Source organism: Dreissena polymorpha, chromosome 3, assembly GCF_020536995.1.
Source record: "Dreissena polymorpha isolate Duluth1 chromosome 3, UMN_Dpol_1.0, whole genome shotgun sequence".
Lineage (NCBI taxonomy): Eukaryota > Metazoa > Mollusca > Bivalvia > Myida > Dreissenidae > Dreissena > Dreissena polymorpha.
In genome coordinates, this window is record NC_068357.1 from 60,341,579 (window position 1) to 60,364,325 (window position 22,747).

At 35.7% G+C, this 22,747-nt stretch overlaps 2 protein-coding genes across 13 annotated transcripts in view; one reads left to right on the forward strand and one right to left on the reverse strand.

The window, feature by feature from the left end:
• Window positions 1-253: 253 nt before the first annotated feature.
• LOC127874392 (uncharacterized) lies at window positions 254-2,257 on the reverse strand. Its single transcript, XM_052418698.1, has 3 exons — window positions 1,344-2,257; window positions 874-1,224; window positions 254-673 (listed from the first exon to the last, which is right to left on the reverse strand). Exons 1-3 carry the CDS (start codon window positions 1,360-1,362, stop codon window positions 372-374), a joined length of 672 nt encoding a protein of 223 aa, XP_052274658.1. The 5' UTR covers window positions 1,363-2,257; the 3' UTR covers window positions 254-371.
• A 623-nt stretch (window positions 2,258-2,880) lies between these two features.
• Window positions 2,881-22,747, forward strand: part of LOC127874390 (N-acyl-phosphatidylethanolamine-hydrolyzing phospholipase D-like) — a 39,376-nt gene continuing 19,509 nt past the window's right edge. For 5 of the 12 annotated variants that reach the window (XR_008046855.1, XR_008046856.1, XM_052418687.1 and 2 more), the window contains exons 1-4: window positions 18,137-18,176; window positions 18,377-18,744; window positions 20,940-21,419; window positions 21,659-21,810. Coding sequence is in view for 10 of the 12 variants with exons in the window: in XM_052418687.1 (XP_052274647.1) it covers window positions 18,152-18,176; window positions 18,377-18,744; window positions 20,940-21,419; window positions 21,659-21,810 (1,025 nt within the window). In the remaining 2 variants the exon portion in view is untranslated. Of the gene's footprint in view, window positions 3,036-3,143; window positions 3,293-8,673; window positions 8,758-18,075; window positions 18,110-18,136; window positions 18,177-18,376; window positions 18,745-20,939; window positions 21,420-21,658; window positions 21,811-22,747 lie in introns of those variants that run through there. The other 7 variants (XM_052418690.1, XM_052418693.1, XM_052418692.1 and 4 more) reach the window with 7 other exon arrangements.

Here is a 22,747-nt window from a genome sequence, read left to right on the forward strand (position 1 = left end):
TGGCACCTGACTACTGTACTGGAACAATGGGTTTTACGGCCAAAATAACTGATATCATTTTTTGCCCTAACAAATCGGTTCAATAAATAAATAATAACTGATCTACTTTGTAATCCGTTTTATTTACCATATAATATAAATAAGCAACAACTAAACCTTGGATACTATATATATATATTTGAATATTTCATGTCATTTAAAAAAAAATGAGGGAGTAAGCACATATTAATTAGATACATTTTTGACGCACTACAATATTTTTACATTTTTATCACACATTTTTATCATTCAGATTTTCTAATACAAATTAGATACATGTACGACACTGTTCAATTTAATGTTACATTTCAACCATATCAGTCGTTCATCTTTCAAGCCTCGTCGTCGTCGAGCATGTGGTGGACCGCTGTGGATGGTCCGAGGGCATTGATGTGGCTGATGATCCTCAGAAGTTCAGTTGTTGTCAGCTTCTCTTCTTCGTAGTCATCCCATGCTTGATGCAGTCTGCCGTGTATCGTAACATACTTCTTCCGCCTGATCTTCGTGAGAAGGTGCTGGCTCACCAGCCGTATATGAAGATCAACAGTCTCAGATTCCTCTCTGAGAAGGTTGGCCAACTTGTAAAGCCCGAGGTTGGCTGAACACGCTCGTGCGTTGATGCGTCTATGCCATCCTGTAATTATAATAAAAACATGTTTGTACTTAATAACAAGATTATGTCATTTTTTTATCAGTTTTTAATAACATTATTATGAAACAAATGCTTATTACCGTTATAGTATGATATGAAAGTATAAGATTAATATACGAAAAATATACAATGTGAATTGTTTCATACTTATAAATTAATAATGCTAATTGTATTATAGTTACCTTCCAAGTCGTTGTTCGTTCGCACCTCCTCTCTAAACACGCACCAATTGAGGGGTCGCCATACACTGCCGTGGATCCATGTACGGGAAATGTACTCGCATACCCGCAGTACGGGACCCCCGACTCCTTCAGCTACCTCCATCAGCCTGTTGAATGCCGGTTCAATCTGTTCAACTGGTAGATAAGGAAGGGACATAATTTTCCTGAAGAACTCGAACTTGTCACCATGTTGCTGATACGCGGTACTCAGTCCCTCTGTGGTGATCTTCCTGTATATCCGCTGTGTAAAGTGGAAGACGCATCCCCGTATCACGGCATCAGGAAAAACCTCTCTTATCGCCTGCCAAGTTGCTGAAAATAGAAAATACATAGAAATTAATAGTAATCAAACATGTATTATTTATGTTATTGCTACAAAAGTAAATTACTCAAATCAATTTAGTCGTTTTCATAACCTTTTTATGACTTACCAGCTTCAAAGTCTAACATAATCCACTCTACAGAGAGATCCCCCAGTCTGCGACGTAGACTCCTGAAAACCTGAAAAATAAGAACGTAAATATTATTTAGTTTAATTTATATTATTAACAAACATTACTACATTAAATTTTATCTGTTAATTTACGTTAATTAAGGCATTACTTATGATCAGTTTTAAATCACGACATTACAGGCGACAACACAATTCACAATTTTAATGTATCTATATTATCACTAAGAAATTACTAAGACTTACCGGTGTGTCTACGGTGACTCCATCTTCCACATGAATCACATGCAATAGCGTGCGCACGAGAAGTGACCTCAATATTGCAGTAAATACATGGATGTTCAGCCATGATTGTATGATACAGTAAAAGAAATCATCTGCCTATATACATACTTTAACATTTGAGCAACAACACTTACCATAATTACTCGATAACCCGCGAAAATTTTCTCTTCATCCTCTCATTGATTTCTTATTTGACAATGACCATGATAATTTTATAATTACCTAATTACATAATAATGTTATTTTTACCACAAATAAACATCCTTTGATGTCACCACCAGTATTTTTTGGTAAACATGATTAAAGAAGGAAAACGTTTGTTTATTTCACAGTTTGAAAGTTACTGGTCGTGTATGTAAAAACTCGGCCACCAGTGTTAAAGCATGTTCACGATCTAAACATAAATATCTAGATTATTTTAAGAATAATACCTTATGTGCAGAACTGTTTGTAGGAAAAAAAAGCGAGAAATTTATTTACATACGAAACAAACATATTTGATCTTATTATTTTAAACCACCGAAAATTAACCATTACATAAACATGAGGTAGTTTGCCAACATAATGAATATGTTGCCCAGCTCTTGCCACGTGGAGGCCACCTCTTGTAAGAGCCACATTATTATATTTTTTTAACTGCTTTAATTAAGGTATTTATCAACTAAATGTTTAAAAACATATATAAAATACAAAACGATCATGACCTTAATATATAATTTACCTCCATCGATTAGAAATTTAATAGGTTGCAAGCCTGGATAATTAATAATAACACTTTGCAAACATCGTACATTTAAACAGATAATTTAATTAGTACCAAACAACTCAATTAATGTACATCAAAATTAATCCACAGTTTGCAAATAAATGCCCCTAATGTTATTGTAAGCCGATAATAGGTGTCATTAACACCTCGTTGTAGGTATACCTCCTATATAAAATCAATTTACCGAAACATCCACGACTTTTACTCTATAAATCAATTTACCGAACTGGTCATTTACCGAAACATCCATAACCCGTGTAAACAATAAGCAAGGTGCAGCATTTAACAGGCACAAATCTTCGAATACCATAAAAAAAACACTGGAATCGCACTGTTAAAATACCTGTAGACTTCGGTGACCCACGTCTTGCCAAAAAAACAAAACGTTCGCACGTTTTGATTTCTTCCTCTCTGATGTAATTGTCGGCGTCAATAAAAGAGGGAAATTTTAATACCGCCATTTTTTACAACACACTAAGTTATCTCCCTTCGTGGGCGGAGTTAACACCGCACTACTTTTAAGAATACTCTTTGGCTGATTAATTCATTTGGAATACAACGTTACCGTTGTTATCGTATGCGGAAAAGACGGCGTTTTTATCGCAGCGCACTAGATATAAGGTAATGTTTATGCTATTTTTATATGCATTCAGAGAGAAATCATGTGCATACAAATATAACGGCGTAGGGTGTACATCGTGTTTCATAATGTTTATTCCTACTTTCGATTTCAATAATGTGATCCAGGGGCGTAGAAAACCTCCAAAGCGGTCTAGTTTCTGTACTGGGAACATAAAGGGGTTCGTTTGAGGGGGCCTCGTCTGAGAGGTTTGTCCTCTCCTGTGGTTACGAAATTTTTTACAATTACAATTAATATGGTGAGTTTTAGGGGAACTGTCATGTTGATATAAATGCTCGATCTTTTGTCTCACTCTCAGTTTGTCATGAAAAAAATGTGTCTAATGCCGCTTACGACGACCCAGAAATCTCAACAGTTTTTTTTTCTTTCCAAAAACTCTTGCTAAACAAAACATAAAATAATGTAAATGTACATTATTTTAATGATGGAGTTTAACAAGTGATATGAGAAATAATAACATTAACATTACATTCACAACACACAACCGTGGTGTTGTAGCAGCTGCATGAAGTTTCCCTCATCGTCGTCATGCCCACGTATCGCGATGCCCTGGCGGGCGAGGAACCATATGCTGCGTAGGATTTGCAGCAGCTGCTTTCGGTTAACCGCCTTCTCCTTAGTGTGCCCCGCTGACAGCGTCTCTCCCACGTCATGCGTAGTGGTGGGACGTGTCACCAGTCGCACGACCGCCTCCTTGTGGCACTCGCTGCCTTCGAGCTTCCAGAACTTCTCGGGACCCTGTTTTCCAGTTGGAGAAGCAGTCACTGATGAAGCTGCCGTCCACCTTTGTGTTGCTTATCATGCCCGTCTTCTTGGCCGCCATGCAGAGATGGCAGAACGCATGTTCCGGGCTCTGAACGAATAACATTGTTAATGTAATAAATTTTGTGTTAAATATTAAGGATAATAATAAAAAAACATTATTAAGCAACAAAACTAGTATTATTTGTTGCTGTTTTTTTTTTCTAAATTTCGATTGTATTTAGATCGACGTTAGGTTTATAAAAGGTAAGAACGGTCGCAAATTAAAAATTTATACTAATATACATACCTCATCGTAGTGGAGCCATGTGAACGAATCAAACCAACTAGATTGGAATGAACGCTGTTCTGACTTTTTCTTCCCCAATGTACGCTTAGGAAAAGCAAAATTTTGAGGCTGATTAGGAATACTCATTTTGAACATTATACAATAACATGATATTGTTTCAATGATTTCAAATCAAATAATAACTGTTATACTTAGAGAACAAAAATATTTTCAATCAAATTAATACCTTTGAATTAAAGTGATCAATTAAAATTAAAAGAATAGCCTGTCCTTAATCAAAACACCAACAGTGCAATCACGGAAAAAAACAATAAAACAATAAACGCAATGATATTTACCTGGCATCCTGGTTTATGACACATAACAAGGAATATTGACACATCACTATTGGCAACCTCGGAGCAGACAGAGAGGAGACACATGGCTTCTGCACTGACAGCCCGTGATTACAAAATACTGGTTTTGGGGCTGCGAATTTTGGCGATTTTACGTTTTATTTATATAACGACGACTAGCCGAAATATTGGGGAGGCGGCTGCGGCCCCTGCCTCCTAATTACCTTCTCCCCTGGATATCACTGTTGTATTGATTGGGCACTAATTACAAGTTACATATAACCTGGATGCTCTTAAGTATACTTACATTTACCCCGGGTACGGTAAATATACTAACACGTACCTGGGAATTCTAATGCTAAAAAGGTCGTTGTCGGCTATTTATTTAAAATCAATTATGTTCATATTTTTTGCAATATACAGTAAAATAGCCTCTTTACTATCGAAACTCTTCTAAAAAAAGCTGCAAAAAAGCATGTTTAGGAAGTTTTTTTTCAAAGATCATTTTGTTTCGTTTTTCGTAGCGCGTTTTACAACATCGGATTTTGGGAGGGAATATTACTCCGGTACAGTCTAAGTTGGCCGGGTAAGTGTTAGTATATTTTCCGTACCAGGGATGCATTAAAGTATACTTACGAGTATCCGGGGTACATTTAAGTAGTACCCGAGCCGACAATGACCTATCGAGCTTACTTAACCTAGACTAAAGCTGCCGCTTTATAAAGTCTGCTTACCATTTAATTAAGCATTTTTAAACCAGTGAATGCAATTGTTTGCAGCAAACATTACTCGTCTAATTCCTTTAAAAGACATTGGTATTGATTAACTTTTGGATATAACTTCTGTAAAAGGCCTTAGTGTGCATATTTATTAATTTTGGTTTTGGTTGCACACCCTTGTTCTTTAAGAGATTCTTCAACTTGTACATATGCAATCACTCAAGTTTTATGGTCCATTGTCTTGTGGGCTCAATCTTATTTTCTACCCTGGAATGATAATTTAAAGCCCTTTAAATGACATCTGAACGATAAACAAACTGTTTCAACAACAAAAAGCTTTCTTAAATAAATGTTGAAATGTTCAGTTCTTATTGAAGGAAATAATAAATACCGGTATTTTACTGAAAATAATTTCATAAGTTAATAGCTATTAATGACTGTTGTTGTGATGCATTTGTAAAACCACTTGATGCCAATGGAATATTTACTTTTGCTTTCAGTTGACTTTGTATATACATTATGAATTTTATATACCTTGATGAATTTTTGTGAAATACAGTTAATGATTTCATGATTATTTCAAGCAATCATGCTTCTCAGGGTGATTGTGGATATTGCAGCACTTTGTAGATGTTGAGTTCATAATGCTGTCATTTTAATAGTAAATTCCAGCTAATAATGATTTGTGGAAAGAAACAGAATCAAAATTTATCAGCTGGTGTGAATTGGTTGGTTTGCCCTTTAAATCATTGTTCACTGATTTTAACAAAATGATTTGGTGGATGTAGTTCTGAAATGCTTAGTCCCAAGGCTAATAGTATGTTGTTTGAGAAATTTAAATTGTGAAAAATATTAATAGCTTGTACGCGCCCTACCACTACCATGTATAGGAATGTCAATCTTTGGAGGCATTGCCACTCTTGTAGTTGGGAAAGTTCAGATATCCCAACATGGCTGATAAATATATAGCCGTCTTTTCTGGATTTGTAATCCCTGGTAATGAAGGCTGCCGCACATCCTTAGACCTGCTCTAGTTTGTCGCCTTGCTGGTATGGGTTCCACATGACACTCCTGGACTCCAGCTTTGATTAGATTTAAACGTTTGGTATGTGTCATTATCAGTATTCAGTAAGGTTTTTGTCTCAAAAATACCAAGTGTAGAGCTTGCCCATTTTTAGATGTTTGTGATGTGAGCTTCCCATTTCAGATCATTTGGGGAAGTAATGCCTAGGTATGGGTTCTCTTGATCGTTTTTGAGGATCTTGTTTTTAATAGATTTGAGTTTTGTACTCAAAAAGTAACATTTCTTGGTGTAAACCACATTCCCCATTTTCAATTGTTGTTATTATGGTCTATATGGAAAATTCTTTGAGTTGGATACTAGTTCATGTTTTAAAAAGCTTTTAATTTGATCTTGAACAGGTCTTCAAATATGTACGATATAACAGAACACTATTTATTGAGGAGGAACTTTTCAGAAATCCTGGTCCCTCCCAAATAAGACAGTTGTAAGATTCAGGCCATTATTTAATAAGAAATCAATGCAAATCAAGAACTGTTAATTGAAAATTAAAATGATTTCAATATAATATTTTCTAAGGTTGAACTAAGAGATGAATATTTGGAGATGAGTGACATGTTTAGACAAAAAATGTTTATTTTTCAAACCTTCAAGTGGATATTTTAGGTCCTATTTGGAAAAAATATATACTATTTACCATTAGGAATGGGTCCCCCTACTGGACCCAAACTTGAACAAATATAACACAGTCATAGTGTTAACTATTTGCCAAAGGTGTATGGTGAGCTCTTAATTAATGGATGATGAACATATTTGTGCTTCTTTATCTGTTCTTCATATGTCGATTGTAAAATGCAGTTCATTGTTTCATGAGCATTTCAAGCTTATGAGGAACGGTTCATGAACAATTCTTGATATGCCAATTTTTGTGCATCATGAAGTTGATTATTGAAATTTATTAATGATAGTATATTAATACAAGCTGTACCAGATATAACGGCACAGTTTTATTTATATAATAAGTTCAAAACTACTATCAAGATCATCATCTACTCAGATAGTAGATCATAATCAGAATTATTATGCCCCCCTTCGAAGAAGAGGGGGTATATTGTTTTGCACATGTCGGTAGGTTGATAGGTCAGTCGGTCCGTCTGTCTGTCCACCAGATGGTTTCCGGATGATAACTCAAGAACGCTTACGCCTAGGATCATGAAACTTCATAGGTACATTGCTCATGACTGGCAGATGACCTCTATTGATTTTGAGGTCACTAGGTCAAAAGTCAAGGTCACAGTGACTCGAAATAGTAAAACGGTTTCCGGATGATAACTCAAGAACGCTTACGCCTAGGATCATGAAACTTCATAGGTACATTGATCATGACTCGCAGATGACCCCTATTGATTTTCAGGTCACAAGGTCAAAGGTCAAGGTCACAGTGACTCGAAACAGAAAAACGGTTTCCGGTTGGTACCTCAAGAACGCTTACGCCTAGGATCATGAAACTTCATAGGTACATTGATCATGACTGGCAAATGACCCCTATTGATGTTCAGGTCACTAGGTCAAAGGTCAAGGTCACGGTGACTCGACACAGTAAAATGGTTTCCGGATGATAACCCAAGAACGCTTACGCCTAGGATCATCAAACTTTATAGTTACAGTGATCAAAACTGGCAGGTGACCCCTATTAATTCTCAGGTCACTAGGTCAAAGGTCAAGGTCACAGTGACTCGAAACAGTAAAATGGTTTCCTGATGATAACTCAGGAATAATTAGGCCTAGGATCATGAAACTTCATAGGTACATTTATCATGACTCGCAGATGACCCCTATAGATTTTCAGGTCACTAGGTCAAAGGTCAAGGTGACTCGACACAGTAAAATGGTTTCCGGATTATAACTCAAGAAGGCTTATGCATAGGATCATGAAACTTCATAGGTACATTGATCATGACTTGCTGATGACCCCTATTGATTTACAGGTCACTAGGTCAAAGGTCAAGGTCACAGTGACAAAAAACGTATTCACACAATGGCTGCCACTACAGCTGACAGCCCATATGGGGGCATGCATGTTTTACAAACAGCCCTTGTTATTATGAGTATGACATAAATTGAAGTTCATCATTGACTATCATCATCATCAGTGTCATTAGTTCACAAGCTTTATGATAACATGGATAAAAAACCTCACTAAATGATATAATGACCATGCATGCATGCTATTGATAAAAATGGAGTGAAAATGATAAAAAAAACACTGTTTATTATTAAACATGTTCTCAGTACAATAAGGTAAAATGAAAATGAATTTTTGATTGCACATATTCTTATGATTGAACAATCATACTCCAATTGAAGAACTCAATGAGATCACCTCTTAAAATGTATTGACTGAAATTTTAAACTAGTACATTAAATGTTTCCTATCTTTTTGTCAATAGACAAGTATAGATTGCAAACCGTAATCCAATGCTTTTGATAAGCGTGAATTGCACACTTGAATTGTGGGTTTTGTTTATACTTGCATTCCTTTGTTCATATATGTGTTTTACAAGTTAAGTGACAATAGTAAGTCTGTGGGATATTTAGGATATTTGTTTGCATAAGAGTAAACTAATATTGTTAATTATTTTTCTTTAGTAAGTGAGAATATTCAAAATATAAATATTAAATAATTTTCACAGGCTTTTGCGGGGGTATAAATTAGTTTATTCATTTTATTGAGAAAATAATTCCATAATTATTATTATGCAAAGAAATTTTATTTTTATTTAATGCTTAACATTTTTGTTTGTGTGCTAGTAAATTTTTAGATGTTTCAGGTCTGTACTATTTCCTAATTGATGGTATTTTCTAATTGATGGTACCATAGTTATTGGGTTAAGAAATCAACGTTCAAGGTTGGATTTCATTGAATATTTTCTACGGCTTTATTATTAAATGTGTTGGGGCTGTTAATGGCCCTATCAATAATACATGTAGCAACTTTGAACCTCATGGTCTTGAGTCATCTTGATTCGAGAATAAACGAGGTTTGAGGTACTCTAGGTTCACATCATTTACAAACTGAAACCCAGATGTGGTTTTCATGAAAAGGGTGAAAACATAAATACATAAATGTATGCACCTTAAAACTCAAAACAAGAAGATTTTCCTTCAAAGATTGTTCTGAAAGGGATGGATCATAAGTATTATAACATTGGCATTATCAATATTACTAAGGCAATTATGAACCTTTTTATGCCCTCGGATCGAAAGATCGGGGGTATATTGTTTTTGGCTTGTCTGTCATTGTATGTGTGTGTGTGTGTGTCCCAAAACTTTAACCAAAACTTTAACCTTCTTCATTACTTTTGCAATATTGAACGTAGCAACTTGATATTTGACATGCATGTGTATCTCATGGAGCTGCACATTTTGAGTGGTGAAAGGTTAAGGTCAAGGTCATCCTTCAAGGTCAAAGGTCAATTTTTTTTTTCAAAAACTTTAACCAAAACTTTAACCTTCTTCATAACTTTTGCAATACTGAACGTAGCATCTTGATATTTGGCATGCATGTGTATCTCATGGAGCTGCACATTTTGAGCAGTCAAAGGTCAAGGTCATCATGCAAGGTAAAAAAAAATATTCAAAGCGGCGCATTAGGGGGCATTGTGTTTCTGACAAACACATCTCTTGTTCTATTATAAAAATGTGTCAATTATTAGTACTGTGCCTACCAGTAATATTATGGGTGTCAAAAAATCAGAGAGTAACTTTTGTGTTGTATTCATTGAAGATTTTTCATTGATGTCACAAAAGATTTGTGGTACACAGCATAGAACTTAAATTTGTATGGAATATTAATACAAATATGAACATTCAATCTTGATTAATAATTTAGTGCATGTTTATTGAACACTAATGCCAATACAGAGAGCTATTGTGCAACACTCTTTAGTATATATAAGTAACTGGGTTATTAAAAACTATTCTGTTTTAAGTGTATTTTTATGCCCCCGGATCGAAAGATAGGGGGTATATTGTTTTTGGCCTGTCTGTCATTGTATGTGTCTGTGTGTGTGTGTGTGTGTGTGTGTGTGTCCCAAAACTTTAACCAAAACTTTAACCTTCTTCATAACTTTTGCAATATTGAACAAAGCAAATTGATATTTGGCATGCATGTGTATCTCATGGAGCTGCACATTTTGAGTGGTGAAAGGTCAAGGTCAAGGTCATCCTTCAAGGTCAAAGGTCAAAACAATTATTAAAAAACTTTAACCAAAACTTTAACCTTCTTCATAACTTTTGCAATATTGAATGTAGCAACTTGATATTTGGCATGCATGTGTATCTCATGGAGCTGCACATTTTGAGTGGTGAAAGGTCAAGGTCATCGTTCAAGGTCAAAGGTAAAAAACCCCATTCAAAGCGGTGCATTAGGGGGCATTGTGTTTTTGACAAACACATCTCTTGTTTCAAAATTCAAAGTATTGTGGAGACAGTTATTTGGGAAATAAATACAGCACAATACATGAGATTATGAACAATAGTGATATTTGTATTTTTTGAGTCCAATAACCTTTAACTGAACTGTTGTCATAAATTAGGTTTTACAAACAATGTGCTTTCTAAACCTCAAGTATTGAAGAACAGAAAGAATTCAGTTTTAGAAAATATTAGCGTATAGAAAGACCCCTCAAATCTGCTTAAAGAACAAATAAATTAATAAATTATGAAATAAAACATTGGGAGACATTTTCTAACATGTTTAAGTGTAAGAGTAATTATAAGGTGTAGACATAAATTCTCATACTTTTCTATAATAAGGAAAAGTGTTAAAAAAGTAAGAGTGCAATACAAGTACTAATTTGTCAGTATTATTCATTTTTTAGCTCACCTGAGCACAACGTGCTCATGTTGAGCTTTTGTGATAGCCTTTTGTCCGTCGTGCGTTGTCCGTTGTGCGACGTCAACATTTGCCTTGTTCACTCTCTAGAGGCCACATTTATTGTCCAATCTTCATGAAATTTGGTCAGAAGATTGATTTCAATGATATCTTGGATGAGTTCAAAAATGGTTACGTTTGCTTGAAAAACATGGCTGCCAAGGGGCGGGGCATTTTTCCTTATATGGCTATAGTAAAATCTTGTTAACACTCTGGAGGCCACATTTATTGTCTGGTCTTCATGAAACTTGGTCAGAAGATTCATCCCAATAATATCTTGGACGAGTTTGAAAATGATGCCGGTTGGTTGAAAAACATGGACGCCAGGGGGCGGGGCATTTTTCCTTATATGGCTTTAGTAAAACCTTGTTAACACTCTAGAGGCCACGTTTATTTTCAGATCTTCATGAAACTTGCTCAGAAGATTTGTCCCACTGATATCTTTGATGAGTTTAAAAATGGTAATCTTTGCTTGAAAAACATGGCTGCCAAGGGGCGGGGCATTTTTCCTTATATGGCTATACATGTATATGGCTATAGTAAAATCTTAGTAACACTCTAGAGGCCACATTTATTGTCCAATCTTAATGAAACTTGGTCACAAGATTCATCCCAATAGTATCGTGGATGAGTTCGAAAATGATGCCCGTTGGTTGAAAAACATGGCCACCAGGGGGCGGGGCATTTTTCCTTATATGGCTATAGTAAAACCTTGTTAACACTCTAGAGGCCACATTTATTGTCCAATCTTGATGAATTATGGTCAGAAGATTTGTCTTAATGATATCTTGGATGAGTTCGAAAATGGTTACGTTTGCTTGAATAACATGGCTGCCAAGGGGCGGGGCATTTTTCCTTATATGGCTATATAAGGCTATAGTAAAATCTTGTTAACACTCTAGAGGCCACATTTATAGTCCGATCTTCATGAAACTCGGTCAGAAGATTCATCCTAATAATATCTTGGACGCGTTAAAAAATGATGCAGGTTGGTTGAAAAACATGGCCACCACAGGGGCGGGGCTCTTTTCCTTATATGGCTATTGTAAAACCTTGTTAACACTATAGAGGTCACATTTATTTTCCGATCATCATGAAACTTGGTCAGAAGATTTGTCCCAATGATATCTTGGATGAGTTTGAAAATGGTTTTGGTTCCTTAAAAAACATGGCCACCAGGGGCGGGGCATTTTTCCTTATATGGCTATATATGGCTATTGTAAAACCTTGTTAATACTCTAGAGGCCACATTTATTGTCCAATCTTCATGAAATTTGGTCAGAAGATTGGTCTCAATGATATCTTGGATGAGTGCGAAAATAATTATGTTTGCTTGAAAAAATGGCTTCCAAGGGGCGGGGCATTTTTCCTTATATGGCTATAGTAAAATCTTGTTAACACTCAAGAGGCCACATTTACTGTCCGATCTTCATGAAACTTAGTCAGAAGATTCATCCCGATAATATCTTGGATGAGTTGAAAAATGATGCAGGTTGGTTGAAAAACATGGCTGCCAGGGGGCGGGGCATTTTTCCTTATATGGCTATAGTAAATCCTTGTTAACACTCTAGAGGCCACATTTATTTTCCGATCTTCATGAAACTTGGTCAGAAGATTTGTCCCAATAATATCTTGTTATCTCAGATGAGCGACTTTGGGCCTTTCAGGCCCTCTTGTTTAATGTTTAAACCAATAGTTAAGACAATATATGAGCTAAAATTAAAGCGATACTATACGATTTTGTCAAATATTTATGAATTTATAAAAAATAAGTACAAAACTTGTAATACATATATTTTAATATAAACTAGAAATGGCGCGGCAGAGGCCGACGCGTATCCCCACGCCGAATGTTTGACCTAGGTGTGCCCCAGGGTTGGTAATGGGGCCATGCATAGCTGAGATTGACCGTATTGTCATAAGAGAAGTTCATCATCAATTAGAAGTGAATTGGTGTAGAAATGAAGAAGTTATAGTAAAAGGCAATTTTGGGTGGGTGTGACATATGTGGGCAGGGCGCCCCAGGGTTGGTAATTGTGCCATGCATAGTTGAGATTGACTGTATTGTCATAAGAGAAGTTCAGTATCAATTTGAAGTGAATCGGTGTAGAAATGAAGAAATTATAGTAAAAGGCAATTTTGGGCGGGTGTGGTCTATGTGGGCGGGGCCCCAGGGTTGGTAATGGGGCCATGCATAGTTGAGATTGACCGTATTGTCATAAGAGAGGTTCAGTATCAATTTGAAGTGAATCGGTGTAGAAATGAAGAAATTATAGTAAAAGGCAATTTTGGGTGGGTGTGGTCTATGTGGGCGGGGCGCCCCAGGGTTGGTAATGGGGCCATGCATAGTTGAGATTGACTGTATTGTCATAAGAGAAGTTCAATATCAATTTGAAGTGAATCGGTGTAGAAATGAAGAAATTATAGTAAAGGCAATTTTGGGTGGGTGTGGTCTATGTGGGCGGGGCCCCAGGGTTGGTTATGGGGCCATGCATAGTTGAGATTGACCCTAATGTCATAAGAGAAGTTCAGTATCAATTTGAAGTGAATCCGTGTAGAAATTAAAAAATTATAGTAAATGGAATTTTTTGGTGGGTGTGGCCTATGTGGGCGGGCGCCCCAGGGTTGGGATTGGGACCATGCATAGTTGAGATTGACCCTAATGTCATAACAAAAGTTCAGTATCAATTTGAAGTGAATCCGTGTAGAAATGAAAAAATTATAGTAAATGGAAATTTTTGGTGGGTGTGGCCTATGTGGGCGGGGCGCCCCAGGGTTGGGAATGGGGCCATGCATGGTTGAGATTGACCGTATTGTCATAAGAGAGGTCCAGTATCAATTTGAAGTGAATCGGTGTAGAAATAAAGAAGTAAATGTAAAATAACCTAAAAAATGAGTGATAATTTCTGACGCGGCCCCACCCCAAGTTCCCAACCGCTATAACTTTTGACCCAGGGGTCAGATCAAAATTCCAAATAGTGCAGGGTCGCACATATGCTCATAGCTACCATGTGTGTAAGTTTCAAGGTTCTAGTGCTTTTAGTGTAGGAGGAGATAGTGGCCAGGACGGACGGACAGACAGACGGACGGACGGCGGAGATAACCACAATATCCCCACCTTTTTTTCAAAAAGCGTGGGGATAATTAAAATAAAAGTTAAGAAGAACATGTGTCGAAAAATGCGAAATAAGCCAGATATTTAATTCTGAAATCGAAAAATGTCTGTACAGTCAAATTTGCCAGCATGTATATCATGCCTGTACGATGTGAATCTAAATTAAGTTTTACAGATCATTTAAATTTCCTGCAACGATATCTATTCATACGACACACGAACACTAACTCTGATCCTTATAAAAAGACGAATGCCTCGTCACAATCGGCTCAAGGTGCTACATGTAATTTGTCTATGCTGCATTAAATGAAATTTGTCTTAATGTATAATTTTTATGCTCCCCCAAATTTTTTGGGGGAGCATATAGTCGCCGCTTCGTCTGTCCGTGCGTGTGTCAGTCCGTGCACAATTTTTGTCCTGGCTATTTCTCAGCAAATAATCACCGGAATTCAATTAAACTTTATGGGAAGATTCACTACCAAGAGGAGATGTGCATATTATTAGCTGGTTCTAGTCGGATGATTTTTCACAGAGTTATGGCCCTTTGAAATTTTCCATTAACTGTACATATAGTGCAATTCTTGTCAGGGCTATTTCTCAGCAACTAATGACCGGAATTCAATGAAACTTTATGGGAAGCTCTACTACCAAGAGGAGATGTGCATATTATCAGCCGGTTCTGGTCGGATGATTTTTCACAGAGTTATGGCCCTTTGAAATTTTCCATTAACTGTACATATAGTGCAATTCTTGTCCGGGCTATTTCTCAGCAACTAATGACTGGAATTCAATGAAACTTTTTGGGAAGCTTCACTACCAAGAGGAGATGTGCATATTATCAGCCGGTTCTCGTCGGATGATTTTTCACAGAGTTATGGCCCTTTGAAATTTTCCATTGTACATATAGTGCAATTCTTGTCCGAGCTATTTCTCAGCAACTTATTACGGGAATTCAATGAAACTTTATGGGAAGCTTTACTACCAACAGGAGATGTGCATAATATCAGCCGGTTATGGTTGGCTGATTTTTCACAGAGTTATGGCCCTTTTAAATTTTCTATAAACTGTACATATAGTGCAATTCTTGTCCGGGCTATTTCTCCCCAACTACTGACTGGAATTCAATGAAGCTTTATGGGAAGCTTAACTACCGTGAGGAGAGGCGCATGTTATTTGTGGGTTCTGGTTAGATGATTTATTTAGAGAGTTATGGCCCTTTGAAATTTTTAAGTGTCTAAACCATCCATCGTAATATTTTGTCCAAAGTTATGCCCCTCAAGACGTTTCCTTTTATCTGAATATATAGTGCAATATTGTGACAAAAAAAACCTTTGGGGAGCATCACCCGTCTCTGACGGTTTCTTGTTCTTTCCTTTTTTGTGTTATTGTAACATATTTTTATCAATATATTACAATTTAACACATACATGTATAAAAATCGTATATTCTCGCTAAGAGTATGTCACTTTTACGCCTATTAAATTTTTCTAATTGACATGTGTTGAAAACAATGCTCCATAATCAGTTCCCAGTCATGATAAGATATAACAATTTTCCCTTGCAGATCAGTCCTTCATTGAGTTGTGAATTATCTCGTTGAGTTTTAGAAGGGAAATTTCAATATTTTGTTTTTAGCTCACCTGAGCACAACGTGCTCATGGTGAGCTTTTGGGATCGCCTTTTGTCCGTCGTCCGTCGTGCATCCGTCGTCAACATAGTGCCTTGTGAACACTCTAGAGGCCACATTTCTTGTCTGTCCGATCTTCATGAAAATTGGTCAGAACATTTGTCCTAATGATGCCTCGACTGAGTTTGAAACTGGGTCATGCCGGGTCAAAAACTAGGTCACTAGGTCAAAAAAAAAACAAAACGTGTGAACACTGTAGAAGTCACATTTGATGCCCAATCTTTATGTTACTTTGTCAAATTGTTTGTCTTAATGATATGTTGGTTGAGTTCAAAAATTGTTCCGGTCCGTTGAAAAACATGGCCGCCAGGGGGCTGGGCAGTATTCCTTATATGGCTATAGAGAAACCTTGTGAACACTCTAGAAGTTACGGATGAGTTTGAAAATGGTCATGATCGGTGAAAAAACATGGTCGCCAGGGGGCGGGCAGTTTTCTCTTTATGTATATAGTGAAAACATGTGAACACTGTAGAAGTCACATTTTTGGTCCAATCGTCATGAAATTTGGTCAAAACATATGTTTCCTGGATACGACGATTGAGTTCGAAAATGGTTCGGATCGGTAAAAAAACATGGCCGCCAATGGGGGGGGGTCTTTTTCCTTATATTTATATAGTAAAAAAGCTTGTGAACACTCTAGAAGTCTTATTTTTTGCCTAATCATCATGAAATTTGGTCAATACATTGGTTATGTGGATATCTCGGACGAGTTTGAAAATAGTCGTGAATATTTGAAAAACATGGCAGCCAGGGGTTGGGCAGTTTTCTCAATGTGTACATAGTGAAAACATGCAAACTGTTAAGACACATTTTATGCCCAATCTTTATGAAATTTGGTCAGCACATTTGTTTCCTTGATACAACGGTTGAGTTTTAAAATGGTTCGGATCGCTAAAAAAACATGGCCGCCAGGGGGGGGGGGTCTTGTTCCTTATATTTATATAGTAAAAAAAGCTTGTGAACACTCTAGAAGTCACATTTTTTTGTCCAATCATCATGAAACTTGGTCAAAACATTGGTTTTATGAATATCTTGTCATGATATCTAGGCCGAGTTCCTTTATGGTTGTGGTCTGTTGAAAAACATGGCTTTAAATGGCTTTATAGTGTGACCTTGTTTACACTCTACTAAGAAATTACCAATGTACATGTTGAATGAAATTTATGCATAATATGATATTCATGATCTCCATGCAGTCATCTGAATATTAATTCTGCCGATAAGATATACAGTTAAATTGTCAAAAGTTTTTTAATTTATTTTTGTTTCTTTCTGAAGAGGATTATTATGTTGATGATCGGTTGGGGATGAAGTGCAACAAACATATTTTTGCCATCTGCAAACCCTTATCTAATATTCTCAAAATTTTAAGTAGTAATATTGATTTTACAGAAAATTACTTATGGGAGAAACTACTGTATATAATTTGAATTGTGTTTGACCTCCAATCATAAATGTATGGCTTGTCAGGAATGCACTATTATTTATGCAATGATCCCATTCATCTACCTGCTTATCAGCAACTAATTAATTCTCTATTGACTGTGCCTGAATTGTTAATGTGATGTAACAGGCTTGCAGCTTAAAAGCCCTTAACCCCTAGAAATAGGCCCCAGCTAAGAACTCACATCAAAACCCTTCAGACTGATAAGAGTGGAACACAAATTGTTATGGCACACAGTTTATGGATGTCAGGTCGGTAGTTTTGGTGTGATTATCAAAGATTTGTGTTTTAAAAAGGGTTGATTGTTGTTTTAATTGGAAATATCATTGCAAGGTGAGTCTGAAAATAGTTCCAGCTTGTTTAAAAGCAAGCCTCTGAGGTTGGTGGCAGATTTATTTTTATTGCTATAGTGAAACATTGTGAACTCTCTATAAGTTACATTTTAGTTAAATCTTACTGAAACATGCTTAGAACATATGTTCCTATAATATCTTGATTTACTTTGAAAATGGCTCTGGTGCTCTGAAGAGCATGGTTTCCAGGGGCGAGCGAATTTCTTCTTGTGAACCTTATGATAATATTTATGTTTCATGAAGTACTTTTATTATTTTGAACTCCACCTTCCCAGAATAGTTTAGTTCCTTTGGTTCTCAGGTGAGCACCTTAGGGCCCATGACCCTCTTGTTGGATAAGGGACCTATGCATGTGCTCTAGTTGGCAAGATATGGATGCTTTACTTTGTTACAGGTGGTTATTTCATATTGACGCATTACAGATTTTGAAGAGACTATGAGATTTGTTGAAGCTATTGAAGGTTTTTTATCTGTTAATGCTAAGTTAAGGAAGTAATTATGTATTTTCACAAATGGAGATGACTGTTATTTTGAATATGATCGACAATTCATGTCTTATTATTGTCCTCTTCTATGATGCAAGAATAAATTTGGTCAAACTTCTGCTTCTGATTAAAAAGATTTTGGTATGGTTATAATTGTGTTTATTTATTCCTTTCAGCAGGTCACATGGAAGAAGTTGTAGAAAATATGTCAGATGCAGGCAACTATTCCGCAAAAAGAGGTGATTTCACAGTACCACAAGAACCACAAGGCCAAGATAAAGTGGAACAAGGAGAAAAAGGAGAAGACGCTGAAAAAAACATACATAACATTCCCACAATGAGAGTAAATGATGAGGTCAAAGAAAAACATATTACACCAATACCAATGCCTGATGATATTGATAAAAATTTGCAAGTAAAAAGAGAACGATGGTGCTGCTGGGATTCCTATGTGTGTCCTTGGGAAAAGTTTACAAGACCAGGAGTACTTAATCTTCTTAAATGGAATATTTGTGAAAAGACTCATCCCATTCCGGGCAAAGAGGTATTTATTTCCACAAAATATAGCTTTGTATGACCAGGAATAAATGTTCATAACCAGTTCAATAAAACTGGATTTGCCTAATACTGCTGATAATGTTTGGTTTTACTTCATCACCATATTGTAATACAGTAAACCAGTACAGTATCTTAAACTTGTGTTAGTTTGGAATCTTAGCTGCAAAAAACAGTTCAGAGTGACTTGAATATCCATACAAATTGTTAATTTTATGGACTAAATATCAGCTTGCTAATTAAATACAAGTAACTTTTAATATTCTATGGAATTTAACAGAAGTTCCATTCTTATACATTGCAGGAATAACTGTTTCAAAAAAGATGGTTCTAGATTGAATAGATGAACCCTTTACCACATAGATACGTATTTTGATGCATTTGTAGTCCCTTAGACAGTTAATTTTAATTAAAGGCCTTTCTTACTAGATTCAAGTTGTAAAGGCTTAATTTCCAACACTTAGATACTGATGAGCAGCAAACAGCATAAAAACTGAACAGACTGCAAGTTACTTGCAGGCTGTTCTGGTTTTATGCTGTTTGCACATAGCCATTTTCACTTTGCTTCTAAGTGTGAAAGGGTTAAAGCATTATAATAATAACGAGTATAATTTGAATTAACTCCAAACCATTTATAACATCTGTTCAAATTAAAATAGTGAATCTAGTATCTTAACACACACACGGATGGTTGAAATAATAAATCTAAATAAAAATATAGTTAGGTTGTCTTAATAATAATCTTGAAAACACTGTATTATGTGAATTGGGAATAAGACATCAGTTTGGGAATAAATTGTGTTTTATCAAAAGTGCATAATATGCAGTTTTATATGTTGTATTTATCTAGTTTTACAAATTATAATTAAAACATATACTTGCATATATAATAGCATCATTTAAATTGATTTTACTTCAAAACTGGATTTTTTGTTAATTAAAAAAAAAAATCCTCATGAAATGAAACTGTGTTCATGCCACGCATGGACACGGTTTAAAAATACATATTAAATGATAAAAATAGAATCACTGTTAATGAAAAAGTCATGGAAAATTTCTTATTAAGCTTAAATTATAGATAATATATTACAAAAATATATGTAGATCATGAAATGAATAGTTTTGTTTGAGAAAATCACCAAAATGATGTCCATTCCCAGTTTGATGTCTTATTCCCAATTCACATAATACAGTGTTTGAACAGGATATTGAAACACAATATTAAGTGACGTTGGAATAAGACATCAACCTTGGACTAAACTTTTTTTCAACAATATATTATTATGCAGTTTTACCTATTGTATTAATTAATTTAGACAACTTAATATATGAAGTAAAACAGACACTTGCTGATACAAATTGCAACATATAAATTGATTTTACTTAAAAACTGGATGTTAATTGGATTTGTTTTTAATCTACAAAGAATGAACTGTGTCAATGCGTGCATGAACATGCCTTTTCAGCTCTATCTACTGGCCGCTTAATGGCCCCATTCCCAAAGCAATTGTACACAATTCCAATTAGAACAATTCTCAATTTGAGGATGATACACATATTTCTTTTAAGAAATGTCTTATGATAAAATTATCTCAGTATATTTAAATAACATTTAACAAAGATAATACATAGTTTGTTTCAGGATTTTATTCTTATAATTTGAGAAAGATGTATATGAAAGTAGTTTGTTCCAATAGCAGTGGACTTTTCACGCAAAAAAATCCCAATCCCGCAATGGCATTTTCCCCAAAATGGCCAGAAAAAGGCTTGATAAACACGGTTTAAAATTACAGTAAGAATAATAAAACTTACTATCACATTTAATATTGAAATGCATAGGAAAGTGCTTATAATACTAATGATATAGACAGAATATTGTAAACAGTTGGATGTTTATTGTCTATTTACATACAAGGGCGTATTAACACGCATAGGAACATTTATTTCATTTATCAACAATCACAAAACAGCAAAAGATAAATAAACTTAATGGCTGAAAATGATGTCTGCCAGGTAATTGTGTAGTAGGGCACTAACATGACTTTGTGTTACATGTATATTACTACTATGAAAAAGTAAATAGTGATTAGGGGACATCAATCAGGATTTGGGTAAGGCAAATGCAATATTTATTGTCTTTCTATTATGTTTTATGTTATCCAAGAAAACTTGATAATCTTTCAGGACCTTGATAGGGTACTTCCTGTCAAGTCAAATATGGATAAAATCAAACATCCCCCTGCAGACAAAATACAGGTCACATGGATTGGCCATGCCACAATGCTTGTTCAGATGGAGGACATGACAATTCTTACTGACCCCGTTCTGGACTCATTTTGCGGACCGATCTGGCCCTTTGGCTACAAGAGACACAGAAACGCTTCCTGCCAGGTTAAGGACATTGAAAAGCTTGATGCTGTCATCATCAGCCACAACCACTATGACCATCTGGAGGCCAAGGCAGTGAGAGAAATTAATGCAAAATTTAAGGATGTGCATTGGTTTGTTGCTGGCGGAACCAAGGCATGGTTCCTAGCTATGGACGTTGAGGCTAAAAATTTGACTGAACTAGACTGGTGGCATGGAGTGGAATTCAATGGGGTGAAATTCATTTGTACGCCAAGTCAGCACTGGTGCCAGAGGTGTATATTCGACTTAAATACGGTAAAATGAATACTACAATATTTGTATTAAAATCAAAAGTATTTTGTTATTAAATTAGTAGTGAACACACTTATTTCAGCTAAATGGTTTTGTTATAACAATGCTATAGGTAATATCCACATCTCTTAAAGGTGCCATGTTGGAAGCTTAAAAAGTAAGATTGTTTTAAATTTTATTTTTGCTCAAAGATATTTTTTTGAATGGATTAAAACATCTCATGTAATTGTTGTCCATTGCAGTGCCTCTGGTGTAGTTGGGTGGTGAAAAGCTCAAAGCATTCCTTCTACTTTGCTGGTGACACTGGATACTATGAAAATCTTTTTAAAAAGATTGGTGAGAAGTACGGACCATTTGACCTGGCTGGAATACCCATCGGGGCTTACACACCAAGGTTTGCTTTATGTTTTATACTTGGTACTGTTCAGTCCATCAAACCGTTTTTGCATTTTTAGGGAACACTGGTGGGTATGTAAGCCTTGCGTTGTTGCAATTTTCAATGTTAATACAGCTGCCAAATATTTGTAAATGTCCAACAGTTATTTTCTTGTCTGTTATTTGATGCCCCAACTTTTTGACAAGGGGGTAGGGGGGGCATATATACATGCCCTTTTCCGCACTGTTTGTCTTTACTGTTTTGCCCACTTTTCTGTCCTGCCCACTTTTTTTCCTGCCCCATTTTTTTGTTTAATGAAACCTTATGAACATATTGAGGGCTTTTTTTGTCATTTTCATGAAATATGCTCAAAAGCTTTGTGCTACCATTCAGAAATCATTTTATTTTATAAAAAGAAACATAACTTTTAAGGAAAGTCCAATGTACAATCTGGAGGTAATAAATTCATATTATGACGTTTATTGGGAATACAGCCAAATATTGGCTATAATATCAGTGAAACAAAACACTAATAAGTTGTGCAGTGAGTACCGGTAAAACAGATTACCCAATAAAAGTGAGTTGGTGAAATGGCAGCCTTGATATGACGAATATACTGTACTGTTTAACTGCAATAAATAATCTTTATTAGTAGCAAACTAATAAAAACATGCCCATTAAAGGAAGAGGTTTAAGTTAAATTTTAATTGCTTTCTTGTTTGCCAATTCATTTGATATTATTAAATTAATCAGTGTTTAATTCTAGGTATGCGTTGTCCTATCAACACGTGGACCCTGCAGAAGCAGTGAACATTCACATGGATGTTAAATCACTTTGTTCAATAGGCATCCATTGGGGGACATTTAAAACCATGTCATGTGAGGTACCTGCATATTGTAGTTAGTTGATACTCCTGAAGATTCTTGTGTGAGATAATGCAAACTTTTCATGAAA

Bases quoted from the DNA above. Each gene is read 5' to 3' on its own strand.
- LOC127874392 (XM_052418698.1), bottom strand. The intron at 674-873 runs GTAACTATAATA...TTATAATTACAG, and splicing joins AACGAACAACGACTTGGAAG to GATGGCATAGACGCATCAAC.